The sequence below is a fragment of the Acinonyx jubatus genome, chromosome B3, assembly GCF_027475565.1.
Source record: "Acinonyx jubatus isolate Ajub_Pintada_27869175 chromosome B3, VMU_Ajub_asm_v1.0, whole genome shotgun sequence".
Taxonomy (NCBI): domain Eukaryota; kingdom Metazoa; phylum Chordata; class Mammalia; order Carnivora; family Felidae; genus Acinonyx; species Acinonyx jubatus.
The window spans coordinates 79335544-79351935 of NC_069386.1; the positions used below are offsets into that span (position 1 = coordinate 79335544).

A 16392-nucleotide genomic window follows, 5' to 3' on the forward strand; every position below is an offset into this window, starting at 1 on the left:
CCCACACACACACATACACAAAGAACAGACTCCAAAAAATGGAATTACTAGGTCAAACCTTGTATTACCATAAATCTACACACATATTTCCCTAACTACTTTTCTAAAAGATTAAACCACAGCAGAGAATGCCTATTTCACCATGGCCTTGCCAAAAACTCACCATTTTTAAGAGATACTGTTCCAGAGATTCAACTGTAGCTAAGGGTTCCATCTTCAACATCCTGCCAGTCCTGTCTATCAATGCAGTTTCACCAGGTGCACGTTCCAACCGAAATCTTAATCTTCTTGTAAGTATCTGTGCAAAAATTATCAAAATGCTTCAGAAAATACACTGTTTTTCTCTTAGAATTATAAAAGTGAGACATGTTCTCAATAGTAATTGAGAATTATAAAAGTACAACCATAAAAGGATAAATGTCTGTTTTCTATTAATTTTTTTTTAAAGAATCACTGAATAAGTGACACTGGCTTTCAAGAAAGAAACAAAATTAACTACATACGCAGATAATTTCTAAACAACTTCAAATATACATGGTTTAAAGAAATTATAAAATATGCAAAATCAAATACTTATATGGACATGTGGGTAGCATGTCAAGCTCCATGTTGGGTATAGATATTACTTAAAAATTTTTTTAAATAATAAAGTAAATAAAAACAATGTGCCACAAAGGCCCTTACCCTTCTTTACTATTTTACCTAAAATTAAACACAAAGTAGAACTTGACATCACATTTAATCTAACACCATGTCAGGCTTATAACAACTTTAACTCCCTAGACAAGCTCTCTAGTCTGGGAAACTAGTAGCTTTGGTAACATTCCTGGGTTCTTGGGGGTATGGCAAGATTTTTGCCCTAGAACACACTGTCTTGGCAAATACAGATTCTTAGTTACTTATTAAAGGCTTTATTTGAAAGAGAAAGCTTTCTATTCCATGCAGTGCAATGCAGGATAGGTTGGATAAAGGCAAGATTGAGCCAAAATGACCAGCTAAGGAATTCTAAAGTAACCTACAGAAGATGTAATTTCTGTCTATTCATATCTGCATACCAGATACTAAGAAAAGAATAAAGGAATGAATGAATGTGAATGTCAACCAAAAAACATTTAGGAAAATAATAAACATTTTAGAAAACCCATTGACAGATTTCCCACAGAATCAATAATAGCTAAGGCAGGCCATCTGGCTTTAACCAATGACATTAAAAAAAAAAAAAAAAAAAAGGCAGGAAAAAAACTGTCCTTGAACTATTCTCACACTTTCTCATCTGCTGATACACCTAGAAATGAAAGGACTTAACTCCTAATTCTAGAACAAAAGGACCCATTTATTTCCTGCCTTTTCCACTGATAGTCTTTTTCCACTTACCACTGATCAAGTATGATTTACAATAAACATTTACTGAAAACCCACAGTGATTTGATCAAATTAAAAATTGAAATATTAATAATTCAAGAGTCATTAAAAAAACCAATCAAGTGGCTTTAGGGTTAGTCTTTAATGAGTAAGCAGAATCATTACAGACTGCCCTTAAATGTATTCAGCAATAATAGTGCCTGCACTTTTCCTGGTTACCTGCAGGTTATACGTAGATCCAGGTGTATCATACAAATGGAGAGGGAGACGTTCAATAGATTCAAGTACAGCTATTAACTTCCGAATTAATGCAACTGCTGGTCGACTATGAAGAAAAAAAATTGTTGAGAGTGTTTATATAATTTCATACCCAAGTTCATAGAGAAACTGCAGTAACCAACCTCATGTAGACCCCTAGTTTCTTTATGAGTGTAAAGAAAAGTTTAATTTTCTATTAGACTAAATCTAAGCAAGCAAAGATACTCTCATAACTCAATTTCCTTCATTTAAGAATAAAATATTTCAGGGCACTTGGGTGGTTCAGTTGGTTAAGCATATGACTCTTTTTTTTTTTTTTAATTTTTTTTTTTTAACGTTTATTTATTTTTGAGACAGAGAGAGACAGAGCGTGAACAGGGGAGGGGCAGAGAGAGAGGGAGACACAGAATCTGAAACAGGCTCCAGGCTCTGAGCTGTCAGCACAGAGCCCGACGCGGGGCTCGAACTCACGGACCGTGAGATCATGACCTGAGCTGAAGTCGGACGCTTTAACCGACCGGGCCACCCAGGCGCCCCAAGCATCTGACTCTTGATCTCGGCTCAGGTCATGATCTCAGGGTCATGAGATCAACCCCTGCACTGGGCTCTGCTCTGAGTGTGGAACCTGCTTGGGATTCTCTTTCCCTCTCTCTCTGTCCCTCCCTGGCTTGCATGTGCATGCTCTCTCTCTCTCTCTGTCACAATCAATAAACAAGTAAATAATAAAATATTTCATTTACAAGACTTACCAACTGCATTCAAGGTAGACATGCAATTTATTTTTTAAAGTTTAAACAATTTTATTATTTAGTATTTGATACATATAAAAATATACAAAGCAGCAAAGTTTAGAAAATGGTATTATTTGTTAGCAAGGCAACACTGGTGTAATGCTTCTGAAAAATAACAATTTGTATCAAGGACCTTTAAAGATCATTTACAATCTTTAACTCAGTAATACTACTTAAAGGAATTTATGTGAAAAGATGTTTCCATTGAGATAAGTATATTTTAGTATTAGCAATAATTTCTAAAGAGCTAAAATGTTTAATGCTGTAATGCTTCAATAAATTACTATTCACCCATAAAACGAGGTGACTCATTTAAAATAGTACCTAAAATTAATGAAATGAATTTCATTTATTATTTTAAAAATTCAATCACATTCAAAAGTAAATAAAATAGTAAAATGAACCTTCATCAACCCAAGACCCAGCTTCAAAAAATTGATTTCAATTTCCCCACCCATTTCTCTCCATCCAATATATTTTGAAGAAAATGCCAGAGAACATATTTCATACAGAAATATTTTGAGTATGTATCTCTACAAAGGAAGAATTCTTAAAAAAACAAAACTCATTCTCACACCTAAAAATGAATGAACAATTATTACTTAATATCATCAAATACTTAATCAGTGTTCAAATTTTCAGCTATATAGTAAAGAGGTTTCTAATTTCTTAACTTTTTACTTAGGTGTAGATGACACACAGTAGATGTGTAGATGACATTACATTAATTTCAGACATACAAGGAGGCATGTAATTTTATTAAACTGAGTAGTCACAGCTGCATTCATAGCAGACATGTAATTCTTCTTTTATTCCATAAGATTAAAAAATGCTTTAAAAATCTTTCCTATTATTATACACTTAAAATATAAAGCTACACTATTTATTAAATTTAAAAGTTCCTGTTTTGTATATAAGCACTATATATTAGACTCTACTTTAAAAAAGAAGCATACCAACTTTCAAACACTGCAAACAACAAATAAAAAGAAACTGGTGATTTACCTTTCATCATCTTCATTTTCACTAAAGGCTGTTTTAAAAACGTTTATTCTTTCTACCAGTTGACTACAATCTTGTTTCATATCTAAATCCACACTCTAAAAAAAAAAAAACCAAAAAGAAGGCACAAAAAAATGTTTTCAGGCTGCTACCAAAATTTATCAAAAACACACACTACAAAGATGAATACTAATACTGTGTATTATTACAAAATTATCAATATAATCTGGTAAAATCATTTTTCTTTCAATTAAAATTCTTTTTAGTTTATGATTAGTAGGCAATAGCTAATAGATTTTTCTTCCTCCCTGAATGTTATATAATGGGGTAGCAATTACACTGCTAAATTAGCTTTTTCAAGTGTAGTATGCAAGGTGATTTCAGATTACTAACAAATGAACATTTTGCATTTTAACAATATTATATACTTTAATTAGCATTAGAAAATACTAACTGGTATATTAAAACAATTATTTCACAGATATTACTAAGTGGTGTGTGAATTTAATCAATATAATTTTAATAAATAAAATTAATGAATGGTATATACAACTTACAGAAGTTAAAGTGAATTTTAAGACTGTATACCACATATAGTGATTAAGAGCAAAAACTAGGGGTGCCTGGGTGGCTCAGCTGATTGAGCACGGGACTCCTGATTTCAGCTCAGGCCATGGTCTTGCAGTTCATGAGATTGAGCCTTGTGCTGGGCTCTGCACTGAGAGCATGGGGCCTGCTTGGGGCGGGGGGGATCTCTCTTTCCCTCCCTTCATCTCTTGCATTCTCTCTCTCAAAATAAATAAAAATGTTTTAAAAGAAGAGCAAAAACTAAAGTAGAAAATTGAGTTGAAATAGAAGGCAACTTTCACTTTTTATACTTTTGTCAGAATTTGTTATAATAAGTATATATGGTATGTTTGTTACAGAAAAATTTTTATCACAATAAAGAGATATTAAAGGTAGACTAAATTGTAGACACACATTAGGTTATAACAAATACTTGTCAAATATTCAGAGTAACTTCCTAAACAGTCATGGCTCATAAACTAATTTTATGCAAATAATGTAAGTACTTATGAAGATCTACAGAGTAACTTCATTTCAAGAAGCAATCAGAGCAGTGAATAATGCTAAAACTTAGGCCAAAGTACATGTTTTGTTAAACAAAACCTAGAACAAACTCTAAGTGGGAAACTAAAAAATCTAAAAAGATTCAATTACTAAATTCAACTGGCTCAAACTAATGACACAACAAAGGAAAGGCTAGAGAAATTATAAATAACATTTATTAACTTGGTTTTTAAATATTTCTTGCAAAACACTGCTTTGCCAGAAGTGCAGTTACAAATAATTTTTTAAACTACATAGTCTGTTCTGTGCTACTTTGTAAACTTACATTGTTTAAAACAGTAAGAAGGGCTTGCACCAACCCACTACTGCACATTTCATATGGTGAAATTGTGTTTTCATCCTTCAAAAGTACAATTAGATTTTCTAAAGCTGTCTTCATTAAATCTCTCCAAGTGTTCTCACTCTCAATACACTAAAAGAAAAAAAAAATTAATGAAGACAATCAAAAAAATAAACAGGTTGTAATATACCTAATTTATCACAGTATTAACTGCCAAGCAAATAAGTCAGATATTAAACAAGAATAAGTTCAAATTATTAATGTAAATGATCTGTACGAGAGTCAGAAAACATTTTAAGGGTCAACTATAAATAATTCAGGCTTTACAGGCTATTTGGCCTCTGTCACACCTATTGAACTCTGCCCTGCAGCCACCAAAGCACTCACAGACAATATGTAAGAGTGAGCATGGCTGTGAGCAATGTAACTGCTTTTGGATACAGTCATTATTTTATATAATTTACATGTATCAGAAAATACTACTCTTATGATTTGTTTTCAACCATTTAAAAATGTAGAAACCATGCTTAGCTCACAAAGCCATATAAAACAGGTGGCAGGCCAAATTTAGCCCATGTGTGACAATTTGCTGACCCCTAATCAATACCTAGAATATAAAGGATAAAGGGGAAAAACTAAACAAAGAACAATGTGTGCCATAAAATCTAGAGGCTAAATAACATACTTGTCTATTTGTGTGAAGTTCCCAAGATGACTCTAATTGAGTTGCTATGTTTCTGAGCGTTACCACTACTCCACGAGGCATGCTTTCAACAGCTTTGAAGTGGTCATCATATAAATCTCGAGCCATAGTTCGTACCTACCAAATGAAAATTGCAAATGTGAATTTTCGTTACAATTAACAGTTTTAACAAAGTTTCCCTTTAATTTCCCTATATGTGTGCAACTTTTAAAAGATTTTTGTGCCATTACCAACCTCCAAAAAATGTTACTACTTCTAATCATATATGTCAAAGGTTCTAATGGCTGTAAAAGTACTATAACTAGATTTAAGCAATATCAAATAAAAGAACTCACAATTTTAATTTTTGGTTAAACTTTATAGTCATATAACAAAGAGGAGCTTATTTCACTTAAACCCATTTGAACAACCTGTAAATAATTAACTTTGTTCTTTTTTATAAAACTAGCCTGATTATGGTGAACCATATAGAAAATATAAATAAGCAAAAAAAAAACAAAACCAAAAAAACCAAACCCAAAAAACTAAAATGCCTATAATTCAATCAACCATTAAACCTTTTTAAATTTTTTTGTTTATGATTTTATTTTTTTAATTTACATCCAAGTTAGTTAGCATATAGTGAAACAATGATTTCAGAAATAGATTCCTTAATGCCCCTTATCCATTTAGCTCATCCCCCTTAATTTTTTTTAAACTTAAAGACCTAACTGGTTTTTATTCAATGATTCATGGATCAGGCAGCTTTCCATCTAGTAAATAGGAGTTCCCTCAGAGTTGAACCTTTTAACATTTTGTGGTGTATTTTAGGTTTAATTTTTTTCTATTTATAGTATTCACACAAAATATATATGACACTTTTATTTGCATACTTAATCATAAGGAAGAATGACTATTATCGGTTTGGGCACTAGTTATCTCTCATTTAAGTTAATGTTATCTGAAAGAACCCATTTGTGTCCCAGGCTTGGGTCTGATAAAATTCAGTACATAAGAGCCTTTAAAAATATTTGCTTAGGGGCGAATATCAGTGTCTCAGTCGGTTAGGTGTCTGACTTTGGCTCAGGTCGTAATCTCATAGTTTGTGAATTCAAGCCCCATATTGGGCTCCACATTGACAGTGCAGAGCCTGCTGCGGATTCTGTTTCCCACTAGCTCTCTGCCCTCCCCCACTTGCATGCGCTCTCTCTCTCAAAAAATTAATAAAACTTAAAAAAATTGCTTAAATAATGTAAATTTAGGACTTATGTAATTTCATTAAAATCACAAACTAACCTAGCATAACTCTAATGTGATTGAAAAAACTTCACTCCTGAAATGAATATTACTTCTTCATTCTATTTTGGTGTGCCTTTCAGAATTAAAAGGAAAGTAAGTTCTGACTAGTAGACAAAATTTAAGAAACTACTCTTTTATAAAACAGTATTAACAAATAAAAATGAAGATTAAAATAGTTAAAATTATTTTTACCTAAAATCAGTTGATACGTACTTTCATACCAAAAGAATAGCCATATGGTCAATGAGGCTATTCCTTGATTTACTACTAATACTACGGATTTCAAGAAACTGAGTCAAAATTACTTATTTTTCAAGAAAATGAAAACAGGACTCAGACTATGTTCTTGATTTACTTTTCTTCTGTAGTGTGAAATTTCAGTACCCTGTGAGTCTAGATTTGGTTGGATAATGTAACCCATAAGGAATTGCAAGAAATTCCTGAGACAGCTCAATGGTAGCTTTACAAAAATTTACAGTTGAGGGGCACCTGCGTGGCTCAGTCAGATAAGTGTCAGACTCTTGATTTTGACTCAGGTCATGATCTCACTGTTTGCGAGATCAAGTCCCAAGTTAGGCTCTGCGTTCACAGCATGGAGCCTGCTTGGGCTTCTTTCTCTTTCTCTCTCTCACTGCTCCTCCCCAACTCATGTTGTCTGTCTCTCTGTTTCTCTCTCAAAATAAATAAACTTTAAAAAAATTATTGTTGATCCTCATTATTTGAGAATTCTATTTTTGTGAATTCAACTACTCACTAAAATGTGTTTGTAATCCCCAATTCAATACTAGCAGTGCACAGTCACTTGTGGGCATACACAGTGCAGCAAAAACTCGGGAGCTGCCTCACGTGCATGTTGTTAGGTGAGGTAAACAAGGTCATCTCTACCTGTAAACAAATGTCATACTTGCTTAAGTCCTCATACTATAAACAAGTATCTTTTCCACAGTCTATTTTGGGCATGTTTTTCACATTTTTGTGGTTTTGTTGACTTCACTGTTTAAAATGGCCACCAAATATAGTGCCTGAAGTACTGTCCACTGTTCCTAAGCACCAGGCACAACATGTCCCTTATGGAGAAAATATGTGTGTTAGGTAAGCTTCATTCAGGCATGACCGTGCTACTCAACACATGTTCCGTGTTAACAAATCAATAAGACACGGGGGCACCTGGGTGGCTCAGTCGGTTAAGCGCCTGACTTCAGCTCAAGTTACAATCTCACAGTTCACGAGTTCAGGCCCCATGATGGGCTCTGTGCTGAGAGCTCAGAGCCTGGAGCCTGCTTTGGATTCTGTGTCTCCCTCTCTCTCTGCCCCTCCTCCACTCATGCTCTGTCTTTCTCTCAAAAATGAATAAACATAAAAAAAATTTTTTTTAAGTAATACACTTATGGTGTCTTTGAACAGAAAGACACATAAAAAACAAGGTTATGTATGCATCAGTTACAAAAATGTGACCTCATAGGAACCTAACCCTGTATTTCCCCAAAGAGCAATGGTTCAGTATTCACAGAAACTTTAGTTAACACAACTACCATGAATAATGAAAATGGACTGCATTTAGTTGAAACTCCTTTTAGCATCTAATTGCTATCTCCAATTGAGTAATTTCTTCCTCAACTGTCCTTAAGATACCCTGAATTAGAAAAAATTTCTGGGATGCCTGGGTGGTTTAATTGGTTGAGCGCCTGACTCTTAATTTCGGCTCAGATCATGATCCCAGGGTTGTGGGATCGAGCCCCACATCAAGCTCTGCACTAAGCATTAAGCCTGCTTAGGATTCTTTCTCTCTTTCTCCTTCTGCCCCTCTTCTCAGCTTGTAGTCCTTCTCTCTCAAACAAACAAACAAACAAAAAAAAAACAACGCATATTTAATGGATAGAATTTAAAAATTAGTACTGTGATTTTGAAAGTGGAGTCAGTAAACATTTGCTCCTGTATCTTTTTGAAAGAATTATTTCAGAGGTGCCTGGGTGGCTCAGTTGGTTGAGCATATGACTTTGGCTCGGGTCATGATCTCATAGCCCATGGGTTTGAGCCCCACATCAAGCACTGTGCTGACAGCTCAGAGCCTGGAGCCTGCTTCAGATTCTGTGTCTCCCTCTCTCTCTGCCCCTCCCCCTCTCCCTCCCTCACTCCCCCCCCTCTCAAAAATAAATAAAAACATTAACAAAAAAAGAATGATTTCATATAAGATGGGCCATTAAACTAGGCATCAAAATATGTGAATCTAGAAACAGGCATTCAAGTTGCTTTATCATAAAGCTAATAATTTTATCAGGATTGTAAAATATTAGTGATGTATTTTCAATTCCACTGTATTACTAAAAACATTACTATCAATAATAATTAAAGCATGAGTTCAGGGGAGCATGGTTGGCTCAGTCAGTTAGGTATCTGACTTCAGCTCAGGGCATGATCGTGCAGTTTGTGAGTTCGAGCCCCATATGAGCTCTGTGCTGACCACTCAGAGCCTGGAGCCTGCTTTGGATTCTTGTCTCCCTCTCTGCTTCTTCCCTGCTTGTGCACTTGTGCTCTCTCTCTCTCTCTCTCAGAAATAATAAATAAACTTAAAAAAAAAAAAGCACGAGTTCAAAGTTTTTGTGAGACATTAGTCAAATCATTTAAATTTTACTGTCTTACTAATTTTCACTGTTTCAATTTTGGTATTTAGCATGTGTATAAAAATCATAAGCAAATGCATATGTATTGTGGAAAATAAAACAATAAGCACAGAAAAAGAAAAACTGAAAGTACGTTAGATTAGGGTAACTTATGTTATACGGTTGAAGGTTTTTAAATGCTTACAATATACCAATGAAACCTTACCATGTCAGTATAAAAAAAAACAAAAGAAAGAAAAAGAAAATCTCACAGTATACCTTTTGCTTTGTTTTTTCTAATTTAGATTTCAGTTTTCTGCCTCTTTTGCCAGTCCAACCAGTCACAAATTCTGAACCTTAGAAAAAAAAAAGGACATTGCAAAGAATTTATTTTAATGCAATGTAACACACTCATTTATTCTTATAAATATTTTATATTTCCTACTTAACTTACCCAGAGAAGTTTCTGCAGTAAATGAATGTTTGGTTCCTCTATTAGATTCAAATACAAAACCAGGTAAATCTTCTTTCAATATTGTTGCTTGCTGACCATCTGAGTTATGAATAGCAATTTCTCCTTCTTTTAAACATGTTAGTGACCAATTCCCTACAGTGAGTTTAGTAGGTCCTGGTGCTGACAGTATAGGTTGACTTGAAGTAGATGGCTTTACTTGGCCTCGAGCTCTTTGTAATTTCTCTAAGAATTCACTTCTGCTTTCTATAAAAACAAAATAATTATTTTAAAACCTCATTCTTTTCAAATGATCCTTTTTTTATAAAAAAGTAAACTACCAATGAGAATATCAATTTTATGTAAAGAAGTGCATTAGCAGAGTTTTGTTCTGTAGTGTATTCTCAGTCATTAGATGTATTTAGATTCAGGCATAAAAGCAATCCTATAGTTAAAAATTTTTGAAGTATAAGGCTTTTGGAAAAATATACAACTAGAGACAGCATCACACACACATATACAATTCATCATTACATGATATGAGGTAGCTTCACCTAAAGGATTAGAGGTATTAAAAGTAGACGCAACGCTACTACTTGTCTCAAACCAAAAAAAAAAGGCATTTCTTAAATGCTTTCATGGTACAATAGTTTTTCTTTGTTGATATTAAAGAAACTGGCCATATGATCATCAATGATCATGTTTCTATGACAATGCTAGCAAAAATATTAGAAAAACAAATCAAAATTACAGAAATTTGTAAAACATTTTAATTGAAACAAACATTACCTGAACTATCCGATCCACCTTCAGGACTACCACTTGAATACATGGTGGCAAGTTTCCCGTCCAAGATAAATCTGAACCATCCATTACTGCCGTTAGATAATTCCAAGGCTGCTGCATCGCTCCATATGTATAAGCAGTCCCTTCCCCTAATGATTGACCAGTCTCTCCAATGATACGGTTTACCCTGCTGCAATTCTTTAGCATCTTCCTGTGGTTCATCTTCCTAAATGTGTAAAATTATTCAATGAAACAAAATAGTATCTCTTCAAAATATTCGCAAGTATTTTTTAAATATGTCCATGTATCAAATTTAGAATTAAAATATGCTGAATTTGGGGTGCCTGGGTGACTCCGTCATTTGAACATCCAACTATTAGTTTAGATGCACGTCATGATCTCACGGTTCAAGGGTTTGAGTGCCGCAAGGGACTCCACGATGACATCATAGAGCCTGCTTGGGATTCTCTCTCCCTCTCTTTGTCCCCCCCACCACCCTCAAAATAAATAAACATAAAATATATTATGTGTGTGTGTATATATTAAAATATGCTGAACATAATATTTAGTTGCCTCTAGTTTAATATGTATTGATTCACTGAGTTACCTATAACTAAATCTTGTAAGTCCTAAAAATGTTAAGAAACTCACATAAATAATGACCTAAGTTATAACATTTCCAGCTGCAGTAGTACAGAAAGCCAATGGATTAGGTCTACACACAACTAGCTAATTATCTAGGACCCTGGCAAACTCACCACATCTCTGGGCCTGATCATTAAAAAAAAAAAAAAAAAAAAACCATAAAAAGGAATGTTTTTACTGGATCAATGGTATCCAATCCTAGAGGTGCACCTGAATCATCATAGATGCTTTTTAGGAATAAAGTTAAGATTCCACCCTTAGCAGAGTGAATTAAATATACTGGATCATTTGTATGATCATAAAAAGATTTCAGAGCATGTTTAAAACAAAGAACAATTTGTAAACACTGTTTTCCTACCCTGGCATCCTAAAAATTTTTATTCTGTTGATAACATGTAATATAGAGAATATTCATCATAAACATATATGAACTTGGCATGTGTGTGCATGCATGGGTGTATGGGTAAAGCACTTTTAAACTTCATAGAAACTTATTATACCTAAATATGTATTTTCCCCCTGAAATAGTTAGTTTGTAACACTAAAATATTATAAAATGTGGATTATAAATTTCTCTAAACATCAGTACTTGTGCTCTAAGCCATGCAGGTTAACAAGGTCCATTCTTGTTTACCCTACTGTAAACAACTAAAAACTAGACAAAATATATGAAAAAGTGATTTTCAAACACTGGACAATATGCAACACAGGACCATGATCCCCCAGAAAATAGAAACAAACAAGGTAATTTCCTTAGGCCCAGACACAAATTTCTTGCTAAGGTGTTAAGAAGAGGAAACAAAGAATCCAGGACTATGAGTTGAGGAAATGGAGATCTGTGTTTGAAGAGGCTAAAAGCAAACAGAATATGTAGAGGATGAGTTCAGGATTAGGGAGCCAAGCAAAAAAGACCTCTAGAAATCCGCAAAGTGATCAGCATGTCTCTAGCAAATATTCTGCAAAGTGATCAGCATGTCTCTAGCAAATACTAAACCACTCATTTCTAGGGGGATACTCCATAAGGTTGGGCAAAGAACGGAAAACTGTAAGCTGAATAATTAATTCCCAGAGATCATACAAGGTGGTCAGAAAGTTGCATTCTAAATCCTGAACAATTTCCAAATTTGATAAAAACTGTAAGCCCACAAAGAAATTTAAACAATCCTGAGCAGGTATGAACACTCACATGTACACACATACACAAACACACCAAGCAAAGCAAAGGACAGCAAAGTCAAATTGCTAAAAATCAGTGATAATATCATAAGAACAGCCAGAGTAAGAAAAGATGTTGTGAGAAAAGATTTATGTTATATAACAAGGAACTAAGACAAGAAATGGAGCAAATTTCTCAATGGAGACTATGCACATCAGGTGACAAGGGAACATCTCTCAAAGTGCCTGAAAAACAATTAGCCAAAGTCCTTGTGGGCATTGAAAATATCCATCAAAAGTGAAGGCCAGGGGTACCTGGGTGGCTCAGGTAGCTAACTGTCCAACTCTTGATTTCGGCTCAGGTAATGATCTCAAGTTTCATGAGTTCGGGGCCTCACACTGAGCTCTGTGCTTGCAGTGTGGTCTGCTTAAGATTCTCTCTCTCCCTCTCTCCCTGCCCCTCCCCTGATTGCTCTCTCTCAAAAACTAAATTAAAAAAAAAAAAAAAAAAAAAAAAAAGAAGGCCAAATAAAAATGTTTTCAGGGGCGCGTGAGTGGCTCAGTCAGTTAAGCATCTGACTCTTGATTTCAGCTCATGATCTCACAGTAGTAAGATCAAACCCCAAGACCTGCTCAAGCTGGGCGTGGAGACTGTTTAAGATTCTCTCTCCCTCTTCCTCTGCCCCTCTTACACTCATGCTCTCTTTCAAAAAAACTTTCTTCAGACAAATAAAATTTGAGGGAATTTTCTGGGTTGTCTTTTCATTTTCTAAACAATGTACCTTGAAGAAAAGAAATTGAATTATGATAAAGTAAAACTTACTGATTTTTTTTTTATTCTTTTATAGTATAACCATTTTTTTTTTTTTTTTTTTTAATTTTTAAGTAATCTCCACACCCAAGGTGGGCCGTGAATTCACAACCCTGAGATCAAGAGTCAGATGCTTTTTCAACTGACCCAGCCAGGGGCCCCTACGGTATAATCTTTTAACATCCTATTTAAGAAGTCACTGCCAAGCTCAAAGTCAGTAAGAGTTTCTTCCTTTTCCTCTAAAAGTTTTATAATTTTAGCCTGTACATTTCAGTCTATGACTTTTTTTTCTGTCAATTTTTTACGTGGTACCCATGGTAAGGGTCAAACTTTCGTTTTTGTGTGTGTACGTATCCACTTATTCAAGCATCACTTGTTGAAAAGATCATCTTTTCTTCATTGAACTGCCTTAGCACTTTGGTTGAAAATCAACTGACCATGTATGTGTGGGCCATTAACCTATTCCCCCCACCCCGCTGCTAACCTACCTTTTATAGTTAAGACTTGAAATCTGCTGGTAGATGTCCTTCAACTTATTCCTTTTCAATGTTGCTTTGGCTATTCTAGGTCCCTAGAATTCTCATATGTTAGAATTTTCTTGTTAATTTCCACAAAAAGCTGGGCATCTATAACCTTTTTTATACGTTTTTATTGAAATTCCAGTCAACGAACAGTGTAATATTAGTTTCAAGTGTACAACACAATGATTTAACATTTTCATACATTACCCTGCGCTCATCACAAGTGTACTCCTTAATCCCCATCACCTATTTCACCCAGCCCCCATCCCTCTCCCCTCTAGTCACTATCTGTTTGTTCTCTACAGTTAAGAGTCTGTTTTTTAGTTTGTGTCTTTCTCCATTTCACCCACTCTTTGCTAGTTTGCTTTCTTTCTTAAATTCCACACAAGTGAAATCATATGGTATTTGTAACCTATTTCTTGGATAAAAGAATTCTGGGGGGATCACCTAATATCACCTCATTTTTTTAAGTTTCTTTGTTTATTTTGAGAGAGAGAGAGAGAGAGAGAGAGCACCCAAGCATGTGTGTGAGTGGGGGAGGGGCACAGAGAGAGGGAGAGAGAGAATCCTAAGCAGGCGCCAGGCTGTCAGCGCAGAGACTAATGTGAGGCATGTACCCACAATCCATGAGATCATGACCTAAGGCTGAAATCAAGAGTCAGACGCTTAACCTACTGGGCCACCCAGGCGCCCCCAGGTATCACCTCTTATTCTGTTTTGTTGTTAAATCCCTCAGGTTCCTCAAGTAATTTAGGAATATCTCTATCACTCACCCTCTCAGGATTCTACAATAAAAACCTATACTCTACCATTCTCTCAAAAATATTACCTCTCTGTCACTAATATATAGGAAGCATTCACTACATGTTAGGTCTCAGTGCTGGAATCTGTAGAGACAGATAAGGCATATTTTAAATTTGCAATCTAAGGCAAGATTATCAATGGATACTGAAACTCACAGGTATGGAGCACGAGGGTGACTCAGTCAGTTAAGTGTATGACTTTGGCTCAAGTCATGATCTCACCGTTTGTGAGTTCAAGCCTCACATGGGGCTCTTGGCTGTCAGCACAGAGCCAGCTTTGGATCCTCTGTCTCCCTTGTCTCTCTGCCCCTCCCCTGCTTGCATGCTGTCTGCACATGCCTGCTCTCTCTCTCTCAAAAATAAACTTAGAAAGAAAGAAAGAAAGAAAGAAAGAAAGAAAGAAAGAAAGAAAGAAAGAAAGAAAGAAAGAAGGAAGGAAGGAAGGAAGGAAGGAAGGAAGGAAGGAAGGAAGGAAGGAGGGAGGGAGGGAGGGAGGGAGGGAGGGAGGGAGGAAGGAAAGAAGAAAGAAAGGAAGAAACTCATGGGTATACGTTTAATGAGTAACCATAGATTTACACAATCTCCCTATAAATAAATTACTTATTAATTACAACAGGAAAAAGAGTAACTCTGTGATAGAGAAACCAGACAGAGACAAACAACCAAGTGATCCAAGTAACATCATCAGCAAAAAAGCAGACACTGTGTGCCTCTAAGAGAAGGCACATTATACATTGAGAAAAACGTAAATCCCCTCTGTGGTTTCTCTGCTTAAAACACATAACCTGAATCTAACCACATAGAATCACGAACGCAAAGTAAGGGTCACTGTCCAGATTAACTGGACTGTCCTCTTCACAAATGCCAAGGCTATGAAAGAAAAAGAAAGGCTGGGTTCTTAGGAACATGATAACTAAATGTAATACATGCTCCTGGATTCGATTCTAGACCAGGGGGGAAAACTGCTATTAAGGACAACAGCAAATTTGAATATGGTCTTTGAATTAAATATAGTTTTATATAATATTAAATTTCCTGATTTTGATAACTATACCAGGATTATACAAGAGAACATCCTGGTTTTTTGGTGAAGTTTTAGGGTGTTAAAAGAGGCACTATGTATCCATGCCCAGTGTAGGATTCAAACTCAAAACTCTGAGATCAACAGCCTCATGTTCTACCAACTAAGGCAGCCAGGTGCCCCTCAAATATTTCTTAAATGTACACATACACACACACACACGCACACACACACACATAGTGTCTATGCAAAGTTAATAGGGCAAAACGTCAATAATTAGTAAATTTATAAAGAACACTCCAATACTCACAATTTTTTTGTAAGTTTTAAATTTTATCAATAAGTTTTTTAAAGTACCACTACTTCACACTGCCATTATTTTGCCAAAAGCCATCATAAATTAGAATTAGATTTCCTCAAAGATACCCTATTCCAGATAACCCTGCAATTAAGATCACTCACTTTTTCTGGTTTTGATTCCTCTTCATTCTCATCATCAGAGGAAGGACCTGCCAAAGTTGACACTTTGCTAATTACACCAAGTCTGGCTAGCTGATCCAAAAAAATATCACCACCTTTATCCACCAAATCCCTTATGATCTGCAATGCCAGCAAGTGACCATCATCATCATCCTGGGAGGAAAAAAAAAGAAAATTATGGGCAAATGATAAAAGTAAGTTTAGTTGCCTGAAGTAGACAAATGCAGTTGTTTCTCAGACAAAACAATTTACTGAACTTAAAACAAAAATTAAATTATCTTACTGACCATGTCTAAAGGAAATTAAAGGTGCAT

The 16392-nt window shown here is 35.1% G+C and overlaps 1 protein-coding gene across 6 annotated transcripts in view; it reads right to left on the bottom strand.

The window, feature by feature from the left end:
- HECTD1 (HECT domain E3 ubiquitin protein ligase 1) overlaps positions 1–16392 on the bottom strand; it is an 89806-nt gene that overhangs the window by 34109 nt on the left and 39305 nt on the right. For all 6 annotated transcript variants that reach the window (XM_027065531.2, XM_027065529.2, XM_027065528.2 and 3 more), the window contains exons 12-20: positions 16061–16231; positions 10646–10868; positions 9860–10123; positions 9685–9761; positions 5510–5644; positions 4810–4956; positions 3417–3511; positions 1582–1687; positions 164–298 (exon numbers count right to left, since the gene is read on the bottom strand). In XM_027065531.2, the coding sequence (XP_026921332.1) occupies positions 164–298; positions 1582–1687; positions 3417–3511; positions 4810–4956; positions 5510–5644; positions 9685–9761; positions 9860–10123; positions 10646–10868; positions 16061–16231 (1353 nt within the window). The remainder of the gene's footprint in view (positions 1–163; positions 299–1581; positions 1688–3416; positions 3512–4809; positions 4957–5509; positions 5645–9684; positions 9762–9859; positions 10124–10645; positions 10869–16060; positions 16232–16392) is intronic.